The sequence below is a fragment of the Pan paniscus genome, chromosome 16, assembly GCF_029289425.2.
Source record: "Pan paniscus chromosome 16, NHGRI_mPanPan1-v2.0_pri, whole genome shotgun sequence".
NCBI classification, from domain to species: domain Eukaryota; kingdom Metazoa; phylum Chordata; class Mammalia; order Primates; family Hominidae; genus Pan; species Pan paniscus.
This window is the reverse complement of record NC_073265.2, coordinates 72,914,460-72,939,961: the sequence shown is the minus strand read 5'-3', so window position 1 is coordinate 72,939,961 and position 25,502 is coordinate 72,914,460. Positions and strand designations below refer to the sequence as shown.

General features: G+C 45.5%; 1 protein-coding gene across 5 annotated transcripts in view; it reads right to left on the bottom strand.

The window, feature by feature from the left end:
* The window catches only part of HOMER2 (homer scaffold protein 2), a 145,884-nt gene that overhangs the window by 112,015 nt on the left and 8,367 nt on the right, over nucleotides 1-25,502 (bottom strand). For 2 of the 5 annotated variants that reach the window (XM_034939309.4, XM_034939310.4), the window contains exon 1: nucleotides 7-200. The exons of the other annotated variants lie outside the window; for them this stretch is intronic. In XM_034939309.4, coding sequence (XP_034795200.3) covers nucleotides 7-11 — 5 coding nt within the window. In that variant the 5' untranslated portion in view covers nucleotides 12-200. Of the gene's footprint in view, nucleotides 1-6; nucleotides 201-25,502 lie in introns of those variants that run through there. 5 annotated transcript variants of the gene reach the window in all.

The following is a 25,502-nucleotide window of genomic DNA, read 5'->3' as shown; positions in this document are numbered from 1 at the left end:
ACTCACCCCATCTCCGGCGCTGCTCCGGCGGCCGCTCCGACGGGGCCTCTCGCGCTCGCTCTCCCCCCGCTCGGCAGCCGCTCCCCGCGCGGCACATGCGGCGGCCCGTGCGCGCCCGGCTCAGCCCCGGCGCCGCTCCATTCCGCGGGGCTGCGCGGCTGCCACTGCTGCCACTGCCGCCGCCGCCGCCGCCAGGCGCGGGCGGGCGGGAGCTGGGCCGCCGCGGGCTGGGCGGCCGCGCTGGGGCGGTGCCCGCCCCGCCCTCCCCAGCCACTACCCCCGCCCGGCTCCTTACGTAACCTCGTGGCCCCCGGGCCGCGGCAGCGAGCCAAGAGGCGGGGGGCGCTGCAGTGTGTGCGCCGTCCCCCGCGCAACCGCGCAGTCGCCGCTTTTCTCCCGGGCCACCCAGTCCTCGGTGCCGGCCCCGCGTTGGCGCGCCCCCGCCCCACGCCGACCCGGGGGCCTGGCGCAGTGCCACCAACATCCTGCCTGATGGACTTAAAGTCCCATTCACACCTGGCGGGGACTTTAGGGCTACCTTTACTTTGCAGATAAGGGAACCGAGGCCTGGGGAGGATAAGTGATTTGCCCAAGGTCACACATTCAGATTAGAGTTCGTTCGGGTCTCCAGAGTCTGAGATGGGCATAGCTGTGCTCCTCCTTAAAGCCCACCTTCATCTTCCTGCCAGTTGCCCGGCCGAGTGGCTTTAAGGTACCCGCCACCGTGAAATTTCGGAAGCCAGCGTGGCAGAGAAGAGCCTACAGGCCGCGGCAGATGCTCTGGGCTCTTTCCTGGATAAAAATGAGATGAGGGCTCCCACTTGAAGGGGCAGTTTTAAGGCGGCTTCATCAAGCTTGGTTTTATCCTTAGAGCGAGGGGAAATTGGATGGCAAAAGTAGAACTTGAAGAAGAGCAGGCTTTCTTCGTCGCCTTTCTACCTATCAGGTCCTGAGTTTCTACCAAAGGCTGGCACTGGGACTAACCTAACCTTCATCCCCCGGGACTTCCACGGGATCATCTTCTGCTGAGAACACACTGCCCATATAAGCCTGGCATCTCAGGACAGTAAAAAAGTCAAGGGACAGGTCGGGCGCGATGGCTCACGCCTGTAACCCCGGCACTTTGGAAGACCGAGGTGGGTGGATCATTTGAGGTCAGGAGTTCGCGACCAGCCTGGCCAACATGGTGAAACCCCGCCTCTATTAAAAATACAAAAATTGGCCGGGCGCGGTGGCTCACGCCTGTAATCCCAGCACTTTGGGAGGCCGAGGCGGGCGAATCACGAGGTCTGGAGATCGAGGCCATCCTGGCTAACACGGTGAAACCCCGTCTCTACTAAAAATACACACACACACACACACAAAATTAGCCGGGCGTGGAGACAGGCGCCTGTAGTCCCAGCTACTCCGGAGGCTGACGCACAAGAACCGCGTGAACCTGGAAGGCGGATCTTGCAGTGAGCCGAGATCGCACCACTGCACTCCAGCCTGGGCAACAGAGCGAGACTCCGTCTCAAAAAATAAATAAATTAATTAATTAAATACATAAATAGCCGGGTGTGGTGGCGTGCTCCTGTAGTCCCAGCTACTCCCAGCTACTCGGGAGGCTTGATGCAGGAGAATCGCTTGAACCCAGGAGGCAGAGGTTGCAGCGAGCCGAGATCATGCCACTGCACTCCAGCCTGGTGAAAAGCGCCAGACTGTCTCAAAAAAATAAAAAAATAAATAAATAATAAGTTTGTAAAAAATAAAATAATCTTGGGAGTTTCCAAATCCTCCATGCATAGTAATCAGCAATATCAGGAAAGTGAGCTTGTAGAACACTGAACAAGTCATTTATCAGGTAATACCTGAGGATTCTGAAGTGTTCGAATAACTTCAAAGGCAAGCCACTGAAATCAGAGTTTTTCATTTTTATTTTATTTTATTTTTATTATTTTTTTTTGAGACGGAGTCTCACTCTGCTCACCCAGGCTAGAGTGCAGTGGCAGTGGCGCGATCTCGGCTCACTGCAACCCCCACCTCCCAGATTCAAGCGATTCTACTGCCTCAGCCTCCCCAGTAGCTGCGACTGCAGGCGCATGCCACCACGCCCAGCTTTTTTTTTTTTTTTTTTTTGTATTTTTAGTAGAGACAGGGTTTCACCATGTTTCGATCTCCTGACCGCGTGATCCACCCGCCTCGGCCTCCCAAAGTGCTGGGACTACAGGCATGAGCCACCGTGCCTGGCCGAGTTTTTCATTTTTTTAAACTACAATCCACAGTAAGAAATATATTTTACACTACAACCTGCAACCTGGTACATACTTCAGCACATACATACTATGTCTATAGGTATATCGATATAAAATAGAAACAAAAAGTTATATAAAACAATGTTTATCCTCTCACTTGCCAGGCAGGCATTCAGACATCATTCTGTTTTGTTGTTGTTGTTGTTGAGACACAGTCTTGCTCTGTCACCAGGCTGGAGTGCAGTGGCATGATCTCAGGGCACCACAACCTCCGCCTCCCAGGTTCAAGCGATTCTCCTGCCTCAGCCTCCCGAGTAGCTGGGACTACAGGCGCGCACCACCACCCCAGCTAATTTTTGTATTTTTAGTAGAGACAGGGTTTCACCATGTTGGCCAGGATGGTCTCCATCTCTTGACCTCGTGATCGGCCCACCTCAGCCTCCCGAAGTGCTGGGATTACAGGCGTGAGCCACCGTGCCCAGCCCATTCTGTTCTATTTTTAAAAGCAGTACTGCTCATAACCTACTAAATTGATTTCAAAACCTATAATCTACGTATTTTTACTTTCTTTCTTTTTCTTTTTTCTTTTTTTTTTTTTTGAGACGGAGTCTCACTCTGTTGCCCGGGCTGGAGTGCAGTGGCGCAATCTTGGCTCACTGCAACTTCTGCCTCCTGGGTTCATGCAATTCTCCTGCCTCAGCCTCCCGAGTAGCTGGGGCTACAAGCGCATGCCACCACACCTGGCTACTTTTTTGTAGTTTTAGTAGAGATGGGGTTTCACCATGTTAGCTAGGATGGTCTCGATCTCCAGACCTTGTGATCCGCCTGCCTCGGCCTCCCAAAGTGCTGGGATTATAGGCGTGAGCCACCACGCCCGGCCTGTATTTTTACTTTCAACAGCAAAATTAGGCTCACCATGTACATGCATAATGTTGTTATTAGTGTGCTCAGATTTCTGGTATGGCTGGTCCAGGGACTTCAAACATTTTTTTTTCTAACCATAAAAGGTCAGTTCTTTCAACTGCATATGAAACAAATGTATTATTAAAGCCATTAATTAAAGGGATAACTGTCGGGTATTATGCAGCTATTACATTACATTTGTGAAGACTATATAGTAACATAGAAATATATTTATTCTTTCAATAAATGTTGATCACCTGCTGTGTATCTGGTACTGTGTTGGGCATAAAGTGCTCAGCAAAACAGACGTCCTTCTGTCATAGGACTATAAGATTGTGTGAATGGCATTAATCAAATAATCACACAAATATATAAGCTACAATCTGTGTGAATAGGAGACCTAATTTAGGTTGAGGAGGGTGGTCAGGAATGGCCTGTTGAAGAGACATTTAAAAAGAGGCCTGATGGCTGGGTGTGGTGGCTCATGACTGTAGTCCCAGCACTTTGGGAGGCCAAGGCAGGCAGATCACTTGAGGCCAGGAGTTCAAGACCAGCCTGGCCAACATGGCAAAACCCCATCTTTACTAAAAATACAAAACCTAGCCAGGCATGGTGGTACATGCCTGTAATCCCAGCTAATTAGGAGGCTGAGGCAGGAGAATCACTTGAACTCAGGAGGCAGAGGTTGCAGTGAGCTGAGATTGCATCACTGCACTCCAGCCTGGGCGACAGATTGAGACTCCATCTCAAAAAAAAAAAAAAGAAGAGGCTTGAAGACAAAGAAGCATCAGTCATGGGGAGCATGAGGGGAGGGTTCCAAGCAGAGGAAACTGCAAAGGCCCTGAGGTGGTAGAGAATCAGGCTGTTCTGAAGAGCTGGGAGAAGGCCAGTGTGGTTAGAGTGCAGTGAGCTTAGCAAAGCATGGGTGAAGTATGCAGGGCCCTTTGGCTAGATTAAGGATTTGCAATTTATTCAAATGCAGTGAGAACCCACTGATGGGTTGGGGAATGCCGTGATCTGGTTTATATTGTTAAAATATCACTCACTCCTGGGAGAAGAGGGGATAAGAAGGGGACAAGAGTAAAACGTGGAGACTGGTTAAGAGGCTCTAGACAAAAGATAAGGGTGGAGATGAAGGGAAGTGGATTACAGATTATAGATATTTTAGAGGTAGACTCAATAAGACTTGGTGGATGGGATGTGTATTAGGATATAAAGTTAAGTTTGTAAAATAATCTGAATTACAGCTGTGCTATGAGTATAATTATGTAAAATTAGAAAATATGGACAAGGCCTGGAGTATAGAAAATGAAAAAGTTTATTAGGATGGCAGAAGGAATATAGGGTAAAGGCATCAGTATTAGACTCAGACCTGCATTAAGTCCTGGATCTACCATTGACTATCTGTGACCACGGGCAAGTTTTTAACTTCTCTGAGCCTCAGTGCTCTAATCTACGAAGTGGAGATATCTCTTTGGACTATTAAGAAGAGTGAATGAGGCCAGGTGTGGTGGCACACACCTGTAATCCTAGCACTTTGGGAGGCTGAGCCGGGTAGATCACCTGAGGTCAGGAGTTCAAGACCAGCCTGACCAACACGGTGAAACCCTGTCTCTACTGAAAATATAAAAATTAGCTGGGCATGGTGGCACATGCCTGTAATCCCACCTACTCGGGAGGCTGAGGCAGGAGAATCACTTGAACCCAGGAGGCAGAGGTTGCAGTGAGCCAAGATACTGTGTCACTGCACTCTAGCACGGGCAACAGAAGTGAGACTCCGTCTCAAAAAAAAAAAAAAAAACAGAGTGAATGAGATCATATCTGTAAAGTGCTTAGCTCAGTCCCTAGTATAGTACATCTTCAATACATTACAGGTATTATTATTATTATTACTGGCTATAATGGTGGAACTAGGGTGAAATTTTCATTTATTGTGACTGAATTAATATTGTCAAAATGGTTCTTATATAATCAACATTTTAAAATTTAGTACAGTTTGAGGATTCTCAATCTGCCCCCACCATGGAAACAGCTTGTGTACTTCCTGCCAGATAACACTTTGCCAATCTGTATCCAGAGCCCTCCATAGATTCAGGACCCCTCTACAGGGCACCTAAGGATCAGAGAAGACTATGGGCTGTCTCTTTAAGATGACACCAGATCAGTATGGGACCACCAGCCCTAGCCCCTGCTGTTTCCAATCAGGCCAAGGGCCTGCCCTTAGGAAGGTGAGCTATAAACGATTTCCAACAGTCCCATCTGTCCTCTGCCTCTCCCATCCAGGGCTCTCCTAAGTCTATGTGTCCTGGATGCCTCCAGAGATTTTGATAGCATCTACCCATTTTTCTTTCTTTATTTATTTAAGACGGAGTCTCACACTGTCACCCAGGCTGGAGTGCAGTGGCGCGACCTCCACTCACTGCAACCTCTGCCTCCCGGGTTCAAGCGATTCTTCTGCCTCAGCCTCCCAAGTAGCTCGGATTAGAGGCATGCACCACCATGCCCGGCTACTTTTTTGTATTTTTAGTAGAGACGGGGTTTCACCATGTTGGCCAGGCTGGTCTCGAACTCCTGACCTCGTGATCCGCCTGCCTTGGCCTCCCAAAGTGCTGGAATTATAGGCGTGAGCCACCAAGCCCGGCCTACCCATTTATTTAATCTTAACTGAGCACCTATTTTGAGCCAGTCTGTGTCCTTAAACAATAAGCTAAATATAATGTAACCGAGGTTTGAATAAGGTACTTCCTGCAGAAGACTTCAAAAAGGGGATGTGTGAGTTGGGTCCTCAAGGATGTACAGGAGGGAAGATCATTTCTATGTCCAGCAACGAGACCAGCACATGCTGAGACACGGAGGCATTAAAGGCCATGACTTATACAGGAAACGACAAGAATGTCCATGTGCTTGGCTCAACAGTGTGGTAGGAAGTGGCCAGGAACAAGAGGTAAGTTGGGACCACTCTGTGAAAGACCTCCGGGTCATGTTAGGAGTTTGGACTTGATTCTGAGGCCTCAGGGAGTTAGTGGAGATTTTGAAGTAGGAGGGTGGCATGATCAGACTTGTGTCTTAGCTTCTCCGGCAGCAGATGGGAGAAGGTTGTGGAAAGGCAGGCTGGAGGCAGGAGAAGCTTGTCAGGAGGATCTTAGCAAGACTCCAAGATTGGGGAAGGACAGGAAATGTCTTAATCAGCCCCCAGTGAGGCTGGGAGCCTGATTAGAGAGAAGAGCCAGGGAGCTCTGGCAATGCAAGGGCCTGGGAAGCTGCAGCTGCTGGGAACGGGTAGGGAGTCAATCATCAAACAATCCAACAACCTTGAGGAGAGGACTTTGGACCTCACTGGCTGCCTCCCAGCAGAATTCAATTCCAAGAGGCAAAAATAGAAATGACCAGATGAATAGCCCAGCCAGCTGCAAGTGCCCCCAGGGGCATCCTGATTATGCTGCCCCATGCTCTGAGCTATCACACTCATTGTCACCCTTACCCCTATCAAAAGCTGTCTCCTCCACTAGACTATGGTCTTCAAGGGCAGGGTCCCTCCTGGGTTTTTCTTGTTCTGTTTGGCTCCATCCTCAGGTAAGCTCTCTTCTGAACTCCCAACTCACATTCAAGTCTAGCAAATTCCCAAACAGGTCAAGCCAAAGTCTCCGAACTAAGCCTCGCCGTGTCTGACTGCCCTGCCTTGGGGCACAGGCCGATTCCTGAGCCCATCACTGTGGCCAGGGGAATGGAATGTCCTGATTGGCTCAGTCTGGGCTGAGGTGTGGAGGCAGCTTCTCACAGAAGGCATGAAGTGGGTGTAGGACTGGGGCGGACACCTAGAGGAAAATCAAGGTAAATAGATTCAGGGTGGTGGCCAAAACATAACACTGCCCACTGTCAGCATGTAGTTATACTTGTTTCCCATTGGCATGCACAGAGTGGCTGTTGGATAATAGGTAGTTGAAGGCAGAGCACAGTCATTGCAGGTTAAGCAATTCCTGGAGAAGAACTTGAAAGGGCCGGTCTGGAGAGTGGGCACAGTTCTGAGGATCCAAGGCATAGATGGTGGAAGTATACGCATTAAGCCAGTCATTCTCAACCTTGGCTGAACATTAAAATCACTTCTGGAGACTTGACAAAATACCAGTGCCAGGGCCCCACCTCCAGTAAGAATGATTTAATTGGTTTGGGTGGTGCCCAGGCATCGGCAATCCTTTAAACTGATTATGATTCCGATGCACAGCCAGGGTTGAGAACCACTGCCCAAGTCTTGGTGTTCAAAGAGAAGTAGGTGTGATACCCAGAGCCCCAAGAGTTTAGGAACTGGTGGAACAAAAAGGAGGACACCCAGCTCACTGGCTGGGCTTGTATGAGATTTAGGGTTCCAGAGAAGAACGAAGAAATCCAAAGAATTTGTAAGGCCAGGGAGGTGCAGTACCTCCTGTGAACACATAGCAGAAGGAATTAATTCTGAAGTCACCTAACTTTCTCTGAGAGAGCCTGGAGTTCTAAGGATTATTTGCCTCCGATTGGCAGCAGCACAACGAGAAGGTGCCTGTGTGTGTATCTGGAAAGCTGGCATGGGTCAGGTTCAGATGGGTGAGGCTGGAATTGACAGCCATGCCTGAGGGAGACTCAGCAACACTAGGGATGAGTTAAGAAAATGATGGAGTCATATATAGCTGAGGCTTCCAACCGGAGACGTTGGGTAGAGGGTGATACCTCTCAAGAGGGGGAGAAGCAGCAGCAGCAAGTCAGAGAAGTGAGATAATGAGTGCAATTTTGGACATGCTGAGATGCAGGAATCTGAGGAACAAATAAGAGGAGATGTCCAGTGGGCAGTTAGATATTATAGGTACACAGCTTGGAAGGGAGACTTGGGAGCCATCAGCAAGTCAGTATCTGAACCTGGGAAGTGTGTGTTGAACAGAGGTGGGGCTGAGGGTGATATTGAGGGAATCACCAGGGAGGAAAGTGAGCCTGTGAGGATGACAAAGTGGCCGTTAGTATCCAAGGGGCCATTCTGTTCTAATGTGGATCAATCCCCCTTCAGCATGATTTCACTGAATTAAATATCAACTTTTTAAAAAGCGAGATAACTCCTTGCCAGTATACTAAGAGCAAACAAAAACAAACAAACAAAAAGCAATTAATACAAAATAGAAACAAGTGGGTTTTCAATTCAAATGTAGCAAATATTTACTGAACACCTACTATGCGCCAGCCTAGCTACAGATGGTGTGGCTGGCATGGTTAGCTTATCAGGCACCCGGCCCCACTCCTACTCTCTTCTCCAGCCCCATCTGGGAGGCCTCGGTGGTAGTTCTGGTTCCTAGAATCTTTGCTTCAGCTGATCCACCAGTTGCTCTATGTGAGGTCTTCTGGAAATCTGGGGTCCTCATAGTGAGGAACACCTTTGCAGGAAGCTACCTTCACCTCAGCTGCCCAGCAGGCTTTAGACTTTGTCTGTTCCACAAAGCCCTGGCCTGGGCTGGGCTCCCTGTAAGACCTGGCTTCTGCTCCAAGGTCCACCTCCAGCTCTTTCCCAGCTCCTGTGTAGGGCAGAGATGCCTTATCTGGCTGTTGGCCCCAAATGAGCAGACCAGTGAGGTGGCATTTCCACCATCTCTCCAACTGCTTGCCCCGCAGGGTCTCCAGGAGTTTCCTTTCTGTCACTTCCGAGCTACAATACCACAACAGTTTCCAGAAAGTCACTTGGAATCAAGACAATACACTTCTACTCACACAAAGCAAGAGGCTGGTTAATCTCTCACAGTCCCCACTTACTCATACGGATTTCCTCTTTCACCATTTTCTTTGGGTTCCTCATCCCCTCATCTACCCAGCAAACACTTCCCGTGCGCAGGTTGGGGGGGTACTATGAGAGTTGCCTCTGTAACAGACCCCTCCTTTTAGAAATTTGCTTTCAATTACATATGACTTATTGTTCTCTTGGCACATGCCATCTCTCCATTTGCATAATTCTCCAATCTACTGATTCTTTACTTTCTTCAAAACTATCACAAAAGCTGAGTGTTCAATCTACTTTACTCAAGTATCCCTTTAAATTCCTGTGCTTCACTGGTTTATCACTTTGTAAAAATGTCTTCCTCAGTTGGTTCTTGGATATACTGTCTCCTAAACAAGTTTTTTTTTTAATTGTGGTAAAATATACATAACAATAAAACTTACCATTTTAATCCTTTTTAAGTGTAGATTTAAGTGGCACTAAGTATATTCACATTATTGTGCAATCCTCACCACTATCCATCTCCAGAACTTCTCCATTACCCCAAACCAACATAAGTTTTTGTTTTTGTTTTTATTTTTTATTTTGAGATAGAGTGGCCCAGCCTGGAGTGCAGAGGCGCGATCTTGGCTCACTGCAACCTCTGCCTCCCTGGCTCAAGCGATTCTCCTGCCTCAGCCTCCCAAGTAGCTGGGATTACAGGTGCCTGCCACCAAACCTGGCTAATTTTTGTATTTTTAGTAGAGATGGGGTTTCACCATGTTGGCCAGGCTGGTCTCAAACCTGTGACCTCAGGTGATCCACCCACCTCGGCCTCCCAAAGTGCTGGAATTACAGATGTGAGCCACTGCACCCAGCCCACACAAACTTTTAAAAAATGTCCAGGCCGGGCGCGGTGGCTCACACCTGTAATCCCAGCACTTTGGGAGTCCGAGGCGGGCGGATCACGAGGTCAGGAGATCGAGACCATCCTGGCTAACACGGTGAAACCCTGTCTCTACTAAAAATACGAAAAATTAGCCGGGTGCAGTGGCAGGCTAGTCCCAGCTACTCGGGAGGCTGAAGCAGGAGAATGGCTTGAACCTGGGAGGTGGAGCTTGCAGTGAGCCGAGATCGCACCACTGCGCTCCAGCCTGGGCGACAGAGCGAGACTCCGTCTCAAAAAAAAAAAAAAAAAAAAAAAAGTCCAGAGGACGGGCATGGTGGCTCACACCTGTAATTGCAGCACCATGGGAGGCTGACGCAGGCAGATCACCTGAAGTCAGGAGTTTGAGACCAGCCTGACCAACACGGCGAAATGATGTCTCTACTAAAAATATAAAAATTAGCCGGGTTTGGTGGCGTGCGCCTATAATCCCAGTTACTCAGGAGGCTGAGGTAGGAGAATTGCTTGAACCCGGGAGGTGGAGGTTGCAGCAAGCCGATATTGTGCTATTGCACTCCAGCCTAGGCAACAGAGTGAGACTCTGTCTCAAAAAAAAAAGTCCGGGAAGTGGGGACATGCCTAGTTCACTTTTTGTTCCTAATTCTGAACATAGTATATGCCTCATACTCTTGGCTAATTAAAGCAGATAAGAGGTTTAATATAAAAGGTACCACAGTGACACCAATATCAGTCCATCAAACCACTTCTAAACTACTTTTTATTAAAACAAGAGGGGTAAAGCTAACCAAGAGAAAAGGGAGAAAACATAAACTTAGTCTAGCTGGGACCCAACATCAGGCTAGACTTGACCTTGCCCAGAGGGGCTAAAAGCCCAAAGACCCTAAAGAAAATAAGAATGAGGCCTTGCCGGCTGGGCACAGTAGCTCACACCTGTAATCCTAGCACTTTGGGAGGCTGAGGCAGGCAGATCACGAGGTCAAGAGATTGAGACCATCCTGGCCAACATGGTGAAACCTTGTCTTCTTGTTGTTGTTGCCCAGGCTAGCGTGTAGTGGTGCAATCATAGCTCACTGCAGCCTTGAACACCTGGGCTCAGGCAATCCTCCTGCCTTAGCCTCCCGAATAGCTGGGATTACAGGTGCATGCCACCAAGCCTAGCTAATTTTTTTTTTTAAGTTTTTGTAGATATGGGATCTCCCTATGTTGCCCACGATGGTCTCAAACACCTAGGCTCAAGTGATCCTCCTGCCTCAGCCCCTCGAAATGCTGGGATTACAGGCATGAGCCACCGCACTGGGTCTGCCGTCTCTTCTGAAATGACACGGACCCTTGTGGAGTCCCCAGTCAGGCTAAAAAATTAGCTGATAGGAAACAAAAGCACTAGGAGGAATAGACTGAGCCCATTACTACTGAGTAAGAGCCTTTGAGCAACTAGAAAGAACAGTGTTTCCCCAAACTTGCCTCATCGTATGAATCACACAGGCATCCATTAAACATTCCGATTCAATACTTCTGGGATGGGGTGTGGGAATATGCATGTTTAATAAGCACCTGGAGTGATTCTTACAAAAGGCAAATTTGGGAAAGAATGAACTGGAGTGTTCCATTAGCAAAGAGGGGCTGACCTAGCTGCCTGGAGCTGTGAAGGTAAAGGCTCCCAGGCAGTCTTATCATGGGATCTTGGGAGCTCCTCAGACCACTGGCTACTTTTACCAACCCTCAAAACTCCTATGGGCCTGCTGCTTCTGCAAATTTGGCCTTTCCTCCTCCAACATCCTCCATGCAGGGCCTCTTACTTCCACCTCTGCTGCCAAAAGCCTTGGATGATCCCAAGTTCTGGCAGCCCCATGCCCTGGCTGCTTCCCTACAACTGAGCACTGACAATGAGATGTAGTCCTAATTTAGAACTAAAGAACCAGGTATTCTTTGGCCAGATATTAATTAGGAAATGACTACAGATAGCTGGTGACATTAGATTCTACCTTTAGATCCAGCTGGGTCATTTTATGGAAATAACTTGGGCAGTTTATATCTACCAAATCTGAGGTCAGTGTTTACAGAGGAAGACACTGGACACCAACTATAATTGTCAGAGCTGAAATTTAACCTTGGGGCCCTCCTGATACAGGCTTGCCGAATGAAGCCTGGGAGGTTCATTCACGTTCAGGCTGCTCCAGCGCGTCCCCCTGCCTACATATGGCACAATTGTATCATCACCACTCCCTTCCTAAAACTCCTCCAGATCAGAAAGGGTTACAATAAAACAGGCTGGTGAATGCCATTTGGCTAGAGATTCAGATGTTTTAATTAAGCAACTGCTTATTTCTTATAGGTCAAGCTGGACCTATAATTAATTTAGCCAGTTAGGCTTTGTTTTAATTAAAACACAATTTCTGCTAGGCATGGTGGCTCACGCCTGTAATCCCAACACTTTGGGAGGCCAAGGTGGGCGGATCACTTGAGGTCAGGAGTTCGAGACCAGCCTGGCCAACATGGTAAAACCCCGTGTCTACTAAAAATATGAAAATTAACCGGGCGCAGTGGTTTGCACCTGTAATCCCAGCTACTCGAGAGGCTAAGGCAGGAGAATCGCTTGAACTGGGGAGGCAGAGGTTGCACCACTGGAGCCAAGATCGCACCACTGCACTCCGGCCGGGGTGACAAAGTGAGACTCCATCTCAAAAAAACAAAACAAAACAAAACAAAATTTCTGAAATAATCCCTATTTATCTTCACTTCAGAAAGTTTACAGAAAGCAGTGTTTCCATGGGAAGTCAACAAGTGTTATGCAGCAGGAAAAGGTTCCGTGCTCCATAGGTTTGGGAAATACTATGCTAAACAAAGTGAAATAAGTTTCTTTATTCTTTGTTTTTAGGACCTTTAATATGTCAATGTAGACTTAGGAAATTCCAATAAATGAACACAATTTACTATATTTTCTTTTTTTTGAGACAGGGTCTCACTGCATTGTCCAGGCTGGAGTGCAGTGGTGCCATCCTAGCTCACCGCAGTCCTGAACTCCTGGGCTCAGGGGATCCTCCTGCCTCAGCTTCTCTATTAGCTGGGACTACAGGCACACACCACTACACCCGCTAACTTTTGTATTTTTTGTAGAGACGAGGTCTCACTATGTTGCCCAGGCTCGTCTCTAACTGCTAGCCTCAAGTGATCCTCCCATCTCAGCCTCCCAAAGTACTGATGTTACAGGCATGAGCCACTGTGCCCAGCCTATATTTTCTAAATTAGATGAATTTATTCGCAATTAAACCTTAGGTAGTTTTCCAGAGAACATTTTAGGAAATGCTGAAATAAAAGATACTGTTACCCAGAGCCAATCTGACCTAATAGAAGTAAGCAGTTGCTACTTTGCTTGATCTCAGGTAAATATCTCCTACCTCTGAGGTACTATTCTCTAAAACCATAAAAATCACTTCTTGGGGTTAAGGGGTAGAGCATAGTGGTTAAGTGAGAAGGTTGTCTGGATTTGTATTTGGCCTCCCATACTTATTAACCTCAGACGTGTTACCTAACTTCCCTGTACCTCAAGTTCCCTAGCTGTAAAATGGGCAATATTGGTACCTCCTCTCAAAGGCTGTGGTGAGAATTAAAGGCACACATTGGGCTATTATCAAGCAGCAGAGTGCATTGGCTCCTGAAGAGAAGTGGGTCCTCAAAGCCCTTTTTTTTTTTTTTTCCAGCAGATAAAAGAGGGGTCATGGGGCCAGTTGTGGTAGCTCAGGCCTGTAATTCCAGTACTTTGGGAGGCCGAGATGGGAGGATCGCTTGAGCCCAGGAGTTCAAGGCCAACCTGGGCAATATGGCGAAACCCATCATTACAAAAAATACAAAAATTAGCCAGCCATGGTGGCGTGCACCTGTAGTCCCTGCTACTGGGGGATGAGGAGGTTAAGGCAGGAGTATGGCTTCAGCCCAGCAGGTCGAGGCTGTGGTGAGCCAAGATTGTGCCATTGCACTCCAGCCTGGGTGACAGAGTGAGACCCTGTCCCCTAAAAAAGAGGGGTCACTTTAGAGGGTATAACAAAGTTGGCATTGGGAGTATGGTAGAATTGAGGGGTGAATGCAAGGAGTAAGCATAAGCTGAAGGGAGCCATTGTGCTGGAGCTCAAAGTATGTGGGAGGAAAAGTGGAGGTACAGGTGAGAGTAACAGGCCCAAGGTGAAGGGGAAAGTTCACTAAAACACGGAGAAAGAGGAAAATAAAAGAATCAAGTCAACCTTGTAACAGATTATATAGAAATACATGCCTATGTAGGTCAGTAAGTATATTATAAAAACAGAATAAAAGGGGGGGGAAAGAAAACAGTCAAACTTCACAATTTCTTTAAGACAGCCTTAGCTGCAGCCTATGACTCCAGTGCACACCCTGTTGCTCCCTGACTCTTAGGGAGGTTGACAACCTAGGATACTAGTTTGGACAGTGTGCAAAAGTGAATTTTACTAGGAGCCTCCAGCAGAAAAAGGAGTCACCCAGAATTGCATAAAACAAAGGCGGGAAAATGTTAAGATACTAATAGCCAAGAGGTAGAATAGAGAGGTTCCTCCTGGTGACTTGCAGGGTTAACCTGTGACCTCTTGGATTAGGATTGCAGTGGTCTCACTGGCATTTCATGACTGACATCTACTGCCACACAGCATTGTGGGTTACAGTGAGCAAAGTTGTTTCTCAGAAACTCTTTAGAAAACGTGAGTGTGAATGAAACTAATAGCATCTTGTCCAACTTCAGTCATCTTCAGATAAGAAACTTTAACTTCCTCAAGATTTCATGATGGCTGAGAATGAACTTACTAGGTCAGTTCTGAGAAAAGTAGTTTGGTCTCTTTAAAACCACAAAGCAACAAGTCAACTCTAAAAAGGATGTTTGTGGCTGGATACGGTGGCTCACACCTGTAATCCCAGTACTTTAGGAGGCCAAGGTGGGAGGATTGCTCGAGTTCAACAACAGCCTGAGCAACATAGTGAGACCTTGTCTCTACAAAAATAAAAATTAGCTGGGTATGATGGCACACATCTGTGGTCCCAGCTACTTGGGAGGCTGAGGCAGGAGGATCAACTGAGCCCAGGAGTTAGTTCAAGGCTGTAGTGAGCTATGACTGTCCCACTGCACTCCAGCCTGGGTGACAGAGGGAGACCCTGTCTCAATAAATAACTAAATAATAAAAATAAAAAAGGTGTTTGTGAGATGTTCAAATCTGTGAAAATTGAACACCATTTTTTGCTTATATTAAGGAATAATTTTTTAGGTATGATAACGTAAGTTTTAAAAAAAAAGAGCTCTTAGTGTTGAGAGATACATGCTGAAATACCTACAGTTTGCTACAAAACAATCCAGTGGGTGTGGGGAAGTGGGTCAGGGTATAAATGGAGTTAGTTTGGCCATGAGTTGCTAATTGTTGAAGGTAGGTGGTAGGTATGTGATGGTTTATTATGCTGTTCTACTTCTGCATATGTTTGGAATATTCCATTAAAAACTCCACAAAGCAGGCCAGGCACGGGGGCTCACGCCTGTAATCCCAGCACTTTCGGAGGCTGAGGTGGGTGGATCACGAGGTCAGGAGTTCGACACCAGCCTGGCCAACATGGTGAAACCCCACCTCTACTACTAAAAATACAAAAATTAGCTGGGCGTTGTGGCGGGCGTCTGTAGTCTCAGTTACTCAGGAAGCTGAGGCAGGAGAATCACTCGCACCCGGAAAGCAGAGGTTGCAGTGAGCCAAGATCGCACCACTGCACTCCAGCCTGGGTGACAGAGCAAGACTCTGTCTCAGGAAAAAAACAAACAAACAAACAAAAAACCACTCCACAAAGCAGAGATATCTCACTGCACAGGCAGGCCATTTAATGTATATGTGTAAATATAATAGGTATTTTATTCACGTATTCACTCATTCAAAAATATATATAACATATTGTAACAAAATTCACATAATATAAAATTTACCATTTTAATCATTTTTAAATTTTTTATTTCTTTTTTGTAGAGGTAGAGTCTCACTGTGTTGCCCAGTCTGGTCTCAAACTCCTGGGCTCAAGTGATCCTCCCGCCTCAGCTTCCCAAAGTGCTGGGATTACAGGCATGAGCCACCATGGCCAGCCATTTTAACCAAAGTGGAATTTAGTACTTTCACAATGTTGTGCAACTATCACCACTACACAGTTTCAGAATATTTTATCACCCCACAAGGAAACCTCAAACCCAGTTAGTCAGTCAGTCCTCATTCCTCCCCTAGCCCTTGGCTACCACTAATTTGCTTTCTGTCTGTATGGATTTGCCTATTCTGGATATTTCAAATACATTCAACACATTTGTTTAGATTTAAATTGTATTTATTTTTATCACTAAAACATTCACAGGTTTAAGGTTTAAAAGGGTCTGCAGTGAAAAGTCTCCCTCTCACCCCTCTTCCCCAGCAACACAGTTCCCTATCCAGAGGCATCTTTCCAGAAATTAAAAATTCCTCTTTCTTTACCCAGATGGTAGTATTCTATACACACTGTTCTGCAGTTGGCATTACTTCACTTATCTCAGAGATCACCCTATAACAGAACAAAAAGAGCTTTCCTTTTACAGGTGCATAGTATTCCATCATTTCAGACTGTGTTTCACACACTGTTAAGTGCTTTGGGGCTATAGAAATTAACAAAATATAGTCCTTTTCCTAGGCAGCTCAAAGTCTAAAAAGTACTTTATTTTGAGAGGGAGTGTGGAGACAAACTATAGGTTTCAGCTTCGAGGCTGATCATAATCTCAGCTGCCTTCACAGCCAGACTATCTGGAAGGAAAAAAAGAGATCTAAAGTAAAGTGGTCTGAGAAATACTGGGGGATTGGCTAGCAGATGTTGGCAAAGGTGACAGCAAACTGCTGCCTCTCTTCCACCTTATTCTCTAAGACATAATTGATCACATCACTTATGTCCTCTCATGTTTTTTCTGATTAGAAAAGGGATTCTCATTGAGGAAATTCAGAAAGTGGATAGAGAGGCAGAAGAATTATCCATAGTTGTTTGTAAGCATGTTAAATAGCTGCTTAAAACTGCACTGCATTGATACACCATAACTTAATAGCTTCCTGTAGGAAAACAGCCTACTGCATGGCAAGAGTCACACCATCTTGGGGCGAAACTGCCATGATGTTTGATCTCCACACACAAAGGTATTCTGCAGTAAGGTCTTGAAGCAACGCTGTACACAGATAAACCCTCATAAAGATGCTTACCTAACCTCCCCAGTGGTCATGAATCTTGGAAGAAAGTCTGAAGACATGACTAGCTGCACGTCTTTACCCTAAAAGCTTGCTATTTATAAAGGGCGGATGCGGGGATCTACGATTCTTATGGCTGCCTAGACATCACTTCTGTTCATAAGTCCCTATGAAATGTTTCCCTCTGAAAAGCTGGGTTTGTCAGCCTCTTTCTTCGGCCTCTAAGCTCCCTCAGCCTTTGTGGGTAGGTTCACATACACCTACTGACCAAGGAACACTCCTCATTCACTTCTGCATTTTAGAGATCCAGGAACTAAAGCTACAATAAATGTTTATTTAAAGAGACGAAGAGACATCTAAGTGCATACAGTAAATGAGATAGGTAAGACATGGAGCCAGATGTTTTATTTGAAAATTATCTTTATGAAATTGAAACCATAGTAATAAACTTAGGGAAGATGCAGGGATAGAAAGAGAACAGTAACTGAAAGTTAACACTTTAGAAATTCCAACAATTACTGGATAGTAAAAATAAAAATAAAAAACTCTATAAATGAAATAGAGGAAAATTAACTTAAATAGAACCTTTGTATCCTCAACAACTACAGAAGATGCCTGCCACACCCATGGAATAAATGTTTGTTTAACTGAAACGAACACAACAGCTGGATGAAAAGAGACCTAGGATATCTGATGGGGGTGAAAGAGGATTATCATGTGGAAAATAACTCATGCCTAAACACTGTGAGGATCATACATGGTAAGTGAGGGGCAAAGGCTCCATCCAGCTTATAGGTGGTAGCTGAAGCCATAGGAATAGATAATTGCACATGCAGAGTATGCAGAATGAGAGGAATTTTGAGCAAGACCTCCTCAACCTGACCAGAAACTTTTCTTGCCTGAGGCAGGGGGAGGACAGAGCTGTCAGCAGGGCTTGGGGACTATTAGGAGTATCTAGATCAGCAGATGATTTGAGAGGGCCCAAGAGAAGGAGAGGCCTATGTTTTGGGGCCTGAGAGAGGTTTCTTATCGCCAGTGATTTTATCACCAGGTCTCTGAAAAATGGATAGGACACTTCCTTCCAAACAATGTAATCTTCCCTGAAAATGGACCTAATAACGTGCCTCACATTACCATCAAGGCGAAATTGGACTCCACTGACTCATAATTCTTTTTTTATCTTTGGTTTTGATCCTTACTTCCCATACAACTCAGTAAATGACAGCACTGCTCTTCTTCTACTGAATAATCTATTTCAAGGATGGGCAGTGGAGACTCTATAGTTGTGTTTGCTATTATTACCTGTGCCATAGTAGAATCCTTTACAGCATTCATGTCGAATGTAAAGGAAAAGAGAACAAACAAAATGAAGTAGATTGATATCTTGCTAGGTAAATCCTCTGAGATAAAATTTCTTTAAAATGGAGTCAGCTGTGTAAGAAAAAAATGGCCTCTTCTTGCCATGCTGTGTTTTGCATGGATGTTGTGGCTAAGAAACAGCCTTTGACTACAATAATACGTGGGTAAAAATATCTCCAGCTCCTGTTTGACTAAAAATGGCCCAAGATAAATAAGCGTTATCGCTGGCAAAATTCAATTCCCTTTGGCAGATATTTGTTAATCACCAGCTGTGTTCCAGAGCCTGTGCTGAGGACACAGAGGTGAAAAGCCATAGTCCATGGCCCCTGGTAACTCCTGGATACCCAGACATAAGGAAGGGACTGCCTGAATTATTGATGGGAAGAAAACAGTCCATTCAAAGGGAAGATGTATTCCTCATTGTAAATTAATACACGGGCACCTGTTTACTGAGAACATCATGAGCTTGGTTAACGTAACCCAATTCTTGATAATGAGCAGCTCTGGATTTCTGGATGTTTTCAGCTAAAGATTGGGCTCTGGATCGTGCCATAGGTGCAGGTAAGTAAAATGATGGGGGGTAGGGAAGAGGAAGCTCATGTGCTCCTTCCTGCAGTCCTAACTTCCACAGGGCACTGGGGCATGGCTCTTGTTTCTAACATTGGTGATTCCTATCCTTTCTCAAGAATTCTGAATCAGGTGAGAGAGAGAGAGATAGCGAGAGAGACAGCAAGAGAGACAGATACACACACACACACACACACACACACACATACACACACAGAGAAAGATAAACAGAAGCTGTTGAGGAGGCAGAGCTGCTAAGGGTATCATTTTTTTTTCTACTTTGACACCATTTTCAAATAAATTTTAGTAATTGTGTCACTATCCAGCCTGGATGGATAGCCAGCTTCACGTTGACATTTCTCTTTAGATGCAACAACCTTACAGTGGAGAATTTATTTAAAATTTTAAATAGATTTTAGAGGATTCTTGGAAGCAAGAAACTATGGCTCTTGCCATTAATCTCTGACTGTGCTAAAATCAGTCCAGTTCTGGGCCAGCGCTTCAAAACCCTTCCTTTACTGTGCAAGGACAGAACAGAACTGATATGGGGGTGGGGGAGGGAACTAGCTATTTCTGCCACAGCCAATAGTAATATTAGGACTGTCATCTTTCCAAGAGGTACATCAGGACACAGACTACTCAAAGGTAGATGTCTGGACACTAAGATTTTAATCATTAACTCCTGCCCTTAAGGTTTTCCAGGCCTAAATCTCCTCTTCTATTCTCTGTGCCATATTATCCTGGGGTTTCAACCAAGTGCTTCAAGGTTGTATATTCGAGCTAGCTTGCTAGCATCCTCTCTTCCTTCTTTTGCTCTTAGGTATAATTTACCTACCATAAAATTCACCCATTGTAAGTGTACAATTCATGATTTGTAGCACATTTATGGAGTGTGCAGCCATCACCCCTATGTAGTTTCAGAATGTTTCCATTAGCCCAAAAAGATCCTTAATGCTCATTTGTAGTCAATCCCTATCCTACCCTAACCCAGGCAATCACAAATCTGCTTTATGTCTCTATCAGAGCTTCTTTTTTGAAGAAAATTTTGGCCTTAACCATCCAAGAACTCCTGCACCTCTACCTGAAGGTGGGGTGCCCTTCTGGCTAAGAATACAAATTATATTCTTAAAGTTTTACAATAGAATGCAACTTTATGCTGGTGTGTCTGTTGCAGGCCATGGAAAGCACCCGAGTGGAAATAAATAGAAAATTCTTCTCCTGCCTCAGCCTCCTGAGTAGCTGGATTACAGGCATGTGCCACCACACCTGGCTAATATTTTGTATTTTTAGTAGAGATGTGGTTTGTCCATGTTGGTCAGGCTGGTCTCCAACTCCTGACCTCAGGTGATCTGCCCACCTCGGCCTCCCAGGCGGAGGTTGTGGTGAGCTGAGATGGCGCCACTGCACTCCAGCCTAGGCAACGAGAGCAAAACTCTGCCTTAAAAAAAAAAGAAAGAAAGAAAATTCTTAGGCACTGCAGTAGAGGTACAAGAAAATGGAGATTGCCTCAAGTGCTGGCACAGCAGGAATTTCAAAGCCTCAGATATGGATAATAACCGCAAGTGACGTGGCCTTCTGAGTAACAAAATGCTTTATATGGAGGTAAAAGTTGTATCTGGGCGCTAAGCAGTGAGCCCACAGTTCTACATGCTTTGGACCTGGTGGACATCTTACTCTCTGTGAGTTCTCAAGAATCATTAAATTCGGAGTATACCTCCATGAGGTACAAAAGAGGCAGGCAACAGGGAGCCTCCCTGCCTCCTTGTCTCATTTATATCTTGCACTGCTCTTCTCCAGCTTCAGGAATAAGTCAAAGTAAAAGGAACTATAAACTGTGTCCAGGTTGTCTGTTGAACCCTGACAGGCTCCAACTTCTGGCTACAGCAGTGTCTAATATGAAAGCAAACAGACCTTGCTTCAATCAAAACCACAAAACATCTGCATTCTAGTCTCTCACCACAGAGCAATCTTGACCACCCTGCCATCCAGCTCCTATGTCTCAGAAATATGGCTCAAATATGTTTTTCTGTAGGTTCCTGAGTTATCCCTTCCATGGGCAGGGCACAGGCTTTGAAAAAAGAACTGGCTTTAAATCTCATTTCTCCTGCTTGCTTATCATAACTGCCCGTCATCTGTAAGCCTGGATTGTAAGAGAGGGATAATATGTAGCCAGGTAGGTTGTTGTGAGAATGAGTAAATATAAATATAAAGCTCTGCCCAGTGCCTGGCATGTAGTAAATGCTCAGTATTTACTACATAATGGTAGCGCTAGTAGTCTTCACATTTTAACATGGTTGTTTTCATAGGACAATGACAAAATGTTTGTATTAGAACCTCTCCCTTCTCAAGCCAAGTTAGAGTGTTTTATTTTGGTTTGGAAAACAGTGCAACTGTTTGCTAATGCTTATCATCTAGGCTATAGAAAACACATCATAGTTCATAAAATCATTATAATCTCTTTTTGGAATCAGGAAACTGAGGCTCAGAGAAGGATCTCAGCAAAGTCACTCAGGTCATCTGCATCCATCTAAAGCCAATGTCTGGCCAGGCGTGGTGGCTCATGCCTGTAATTCCAGCACTTTGGGAGGCTGAGGTGGGTGGATCACATGAGGCCAGAAGTTCAAGACCAGCATGGTCAACATGCTGAAACACTGTCTCTACTAAAAATACAAAAATTAGCCAGGCATGGTGGTGCACACCTGTAATCCCAGCTACTCGGGAGGCTGAGGCAGGAGAATCACTTGAGCCCAGGAGTCTGAGGCACGAGGGTCACTTGAACCCAGGATGCAGAGGTTGCAGTGTGCAGAGATCGTGCCACTGCACTCCAGCCTGGGTGAAAAAATTAAGCCAATGTCCTTCCCACTTAAAAATACTAAAGATCAGCCAGTCGTGGTAGCTCACACCTGTAATCCCAGCACTTTGGGAGGCAGAGGCGGGTGGATCACCTGAGGTCAGGAGTTCGAGACCAGCATGACCAACATGGAGAAAACCCATCTCTACTAAAAATACAAAATTAGCCAGCCGTGGTGGCACGTGTCTGTAGTCCCAGCCACTTGGGAGGCTGAGGCAGGAGAATCGCTTGAACCCGGGAGGTGGAGGTTGCAGTGAGCCAAGATCGCGCCATTGCACTCCCGCCTGGGCAACAAGAGCGAAACTCCATCTCAAAAAAAAAAAAAATACTAAAGGTCTCCATAGAGCAAAGGTTCTCCACTCACCTATGGGAGGGGCAGACTTCTACCTACCATGGTGAAAACAGAGTCAATACACGACAATGTCTAATTAGAATGAATATGCTCTAATCTGAGGAGAGAGACATATTTCCCTAGGTGAGTAAGGGTCACAGTTCATATTCCAAATATGACTGGGATGATATTGCACAGGGGCTCCCTGGGGGCACTTGGGAGAGAAGACTAGTAAAGAGCTCTGTGAGTCACCCCACAGGGAAATGCAGCAGTCTTGGAGTCTGTCTCTGAAGAGTATTCTACAAAAGAATTAGGACCCACTGTGAGCCACTGTGCCTAGCTGACATTTCTTAAAAGAAGACATACAGGCCAGGCGTGGTGGCTCATAACTGTAATCCCAGCACTTCGGGAGGCCGAGGCAGGTGGATCGCCTGAGGTCAGGAGTTCGACACCAGCCTGGCAAACATGGTGAAACCCTGTCTCTACTAAACATACAAAAATTAGCTGGGCGTGGTGGTGGGCGCCTGTAATCCCAGCTACTCGGGAGGCTGAGGCAGGAGAATCACGTGAACCCAGGTGGCAGAGATTGCAGTGAGCCAAGATCGCACCACTGCACTCCAGCCTGGGCAAGAGAGAGACTGTCTCAAAAAGAAAAAAAAGACACACAAATGGCAAACAGGCATATGAAAAGGTGCTCAACATCACTGATCACCAGAGAAATGCAAATCAGAACTACAATGAGGTATCATCTCACCCCAGTTAAAATGGTTTATATCCAAAAGACAGGTAATAAATGCTGGTGAGGATGTGGAGAAAAGGGAAGCCTCACACATTGTTGGTGGGAAGGTAAATTAGTACAACCACTATAGAGAACATTTTGGAGGTTCCTCAAAAAACTAAAAACAGAGCTACCATATGATCCAGCAATCCCACTGCTAGGTATATACCCAAAAGAAAGGAAATCAGCATATCAGAGATATCTACACTCTCATGTTTGCTGCAGCACGGTTCACAATAGCTAAAATTTGGAAGCAATCTAAGTGTCTATCAACAGACAATTGGATAAACAAAGTGTGGTACATATACACAATGGAGTAGTATTCAGCCGTAAAAAAGAATGAGGTCCTGTCATTTGCAACACCATAGATGGAACAGGAGGTCATTACGTTAAGTGAAATAAGCCAGGCACAGAAAGACAAACATTGCATGTTCTCACTTACTTGTAGGATCTAAAAATCACAACAATTGAACTCATGGAGATAAACAGTAGAAGGATGATTACCAGAGGCTAAGAAGGGTAGTGGCATGGTAGGAAGGTGGGGATAGTTAAACAGTACAACAAAAATAGAATGAGTAAGACCTACTATTTGATAGCACAACAGAGTGACTACAGTAAATAATAACTTAATCATACATTTTAAAATAACTAAAAGAGTGTAATTGGATTGTTTGTAACACAAAGGATAAATGCTTGAGGGGATAGATACCCCATTCTCCACGATGTTCTTATTTCGCCTTGTGTGCCGGTATCAAAGCATCTCCTGTGTCCCATAAATATATACACCATGAACCCATATAAATTAAAATTAAAATTTTTTTAAATAAAATAAATTTAAAAAGAATGGTCAGTCTGCATCCTCTGCACCCAAGAATCCATATTCCTCACAGGAGCTCACTTCTGGCAATCCATATAGTGTGTGTGTGCACGCACTCCGTGTATATGCTTGTTGCAGAATCACCTTCTTCAGTAAATTTCTCAGGGTTAATTTCACTTTCCTCTTATTCTTCCTTTACCCTGAAGTACCTCTATACTTATATATCTAGTTGCAATTATCTCTCCCTGCATCCCATTAGATTATCATGCACTATTTATTTATTTATTTATTTATTTATTTATTTATTTATTTTTGAGACGGAGTCCGCTCTGTCGCCCAGGCTGGAGTGCAGTGATGCAATCTCAGCTCATTGCAACCTCCGCGCCCCGGGTTCAAGCGATGCTCCTGCCTTAGCCTCCCAAGTAGTTGGAATTACAGTCACCCACCACCACACCCAGCTAATTTTTGTATTTTTGGTAGACACAGGGTTTTGCCATTGTTGGCCAGGCTGGTCTCGAACTCCTGACCTCAGGTGATCCACCCGCCTCGGCTTCCCAAAGTGCTAGGATTACAGGCGTGAGGCCACACTATTTTATATACTGCATATATTACCATCATAACTATCTTCTGGTTGACTCTACAATTAGTACAATTAGATCTTAAGATTTGTGTGTGTGTGTTTTTTGGTTTTTTTTTTTTTTTTTGAGACAGAGTTTTGCTCTTGTTGCCCAGGCTGGAGTACAATGGCGTGATCTTGGCTTACTGCAACCTCTGCCTCCAGGGTTCAAGCAATTCTCCTGCCTCAGCCTCCCAAGTAGCTGGGATTACAGGCATGCACCACCATGCCTGGCTGATTTTGTACTTTTAGTAGAGACGGGGTTTCACCATGTTGCCCAGGCTGGTCTCAAGCTCCTGACCTCAGGTGATCTGCCCCCCTCGGCCTCCCAAAGTGCTGGGATTACAGGCGTGAGCTACCGCACCCAGCTGTGTTCCACATTTTTTTTTTAACTCTCCTCACTCCTCCAACACTAAGCCCAGAAATATATTGTATAGCAATGTTTCTGGGGTGAAAAAAAATCCTAAGAATCTTTAGATTAGGATTATACCTGAACACAAATATTACATAAATGATCTTACTTTGCATTAACAAAAATCAAGCAAATTACAGCAAAATGCTGAAAAAAAAAGTAATTTTTGCTGCAGAGAAATAAGTGCTTGCAGCTCATTTCTAGCCAATGGTGGTTTAGTCATAGGGAGGTTGTTAAACACCTTTCTGAGAAGCTCCCAAGGCACATGTGTTATCTGAGGGAACATATGGAACCCACCATGGGTGCAAACGGGGTGCCTGGGACCACTTGGATATACAGTTTTGTTAATTTTCCAGTCTTGTTGAAGGATTCACCTTCATTCTGATTAACTTTCTTAAATGTTTACCTTCATATTTGCCAACTGCTTAAATTGGTGCTTCAACTGTTGTGACCATCTGCTCAGAGAAAACTTTTAGATTATGTCACAGTTTTCAGGGCCTCAAATCAGTTTTAGAGCTGGAGGAGACCTTAGAAATTGGGAAGTCTAAGTCCTTCACTCTTACGTTAATAAACATCTCTTCATTGCCTGATGTGTGTCAGCCTCAGTGCTAGGTGCTGGAGATGAAGAGACATCACACATGGCCCCGGACTCTTAGCACTTACACTCTAGCAGGAAAGAGGAACATCAAAACAGATTCAATAAGGTAATGTGAATGGTTATCTGATAAAAGGGAGTCCAGGAAACAAATGTGTTATGTACAAGAGGTGGGCTGAGTCTTTATATATGGTTGAATGTTGAC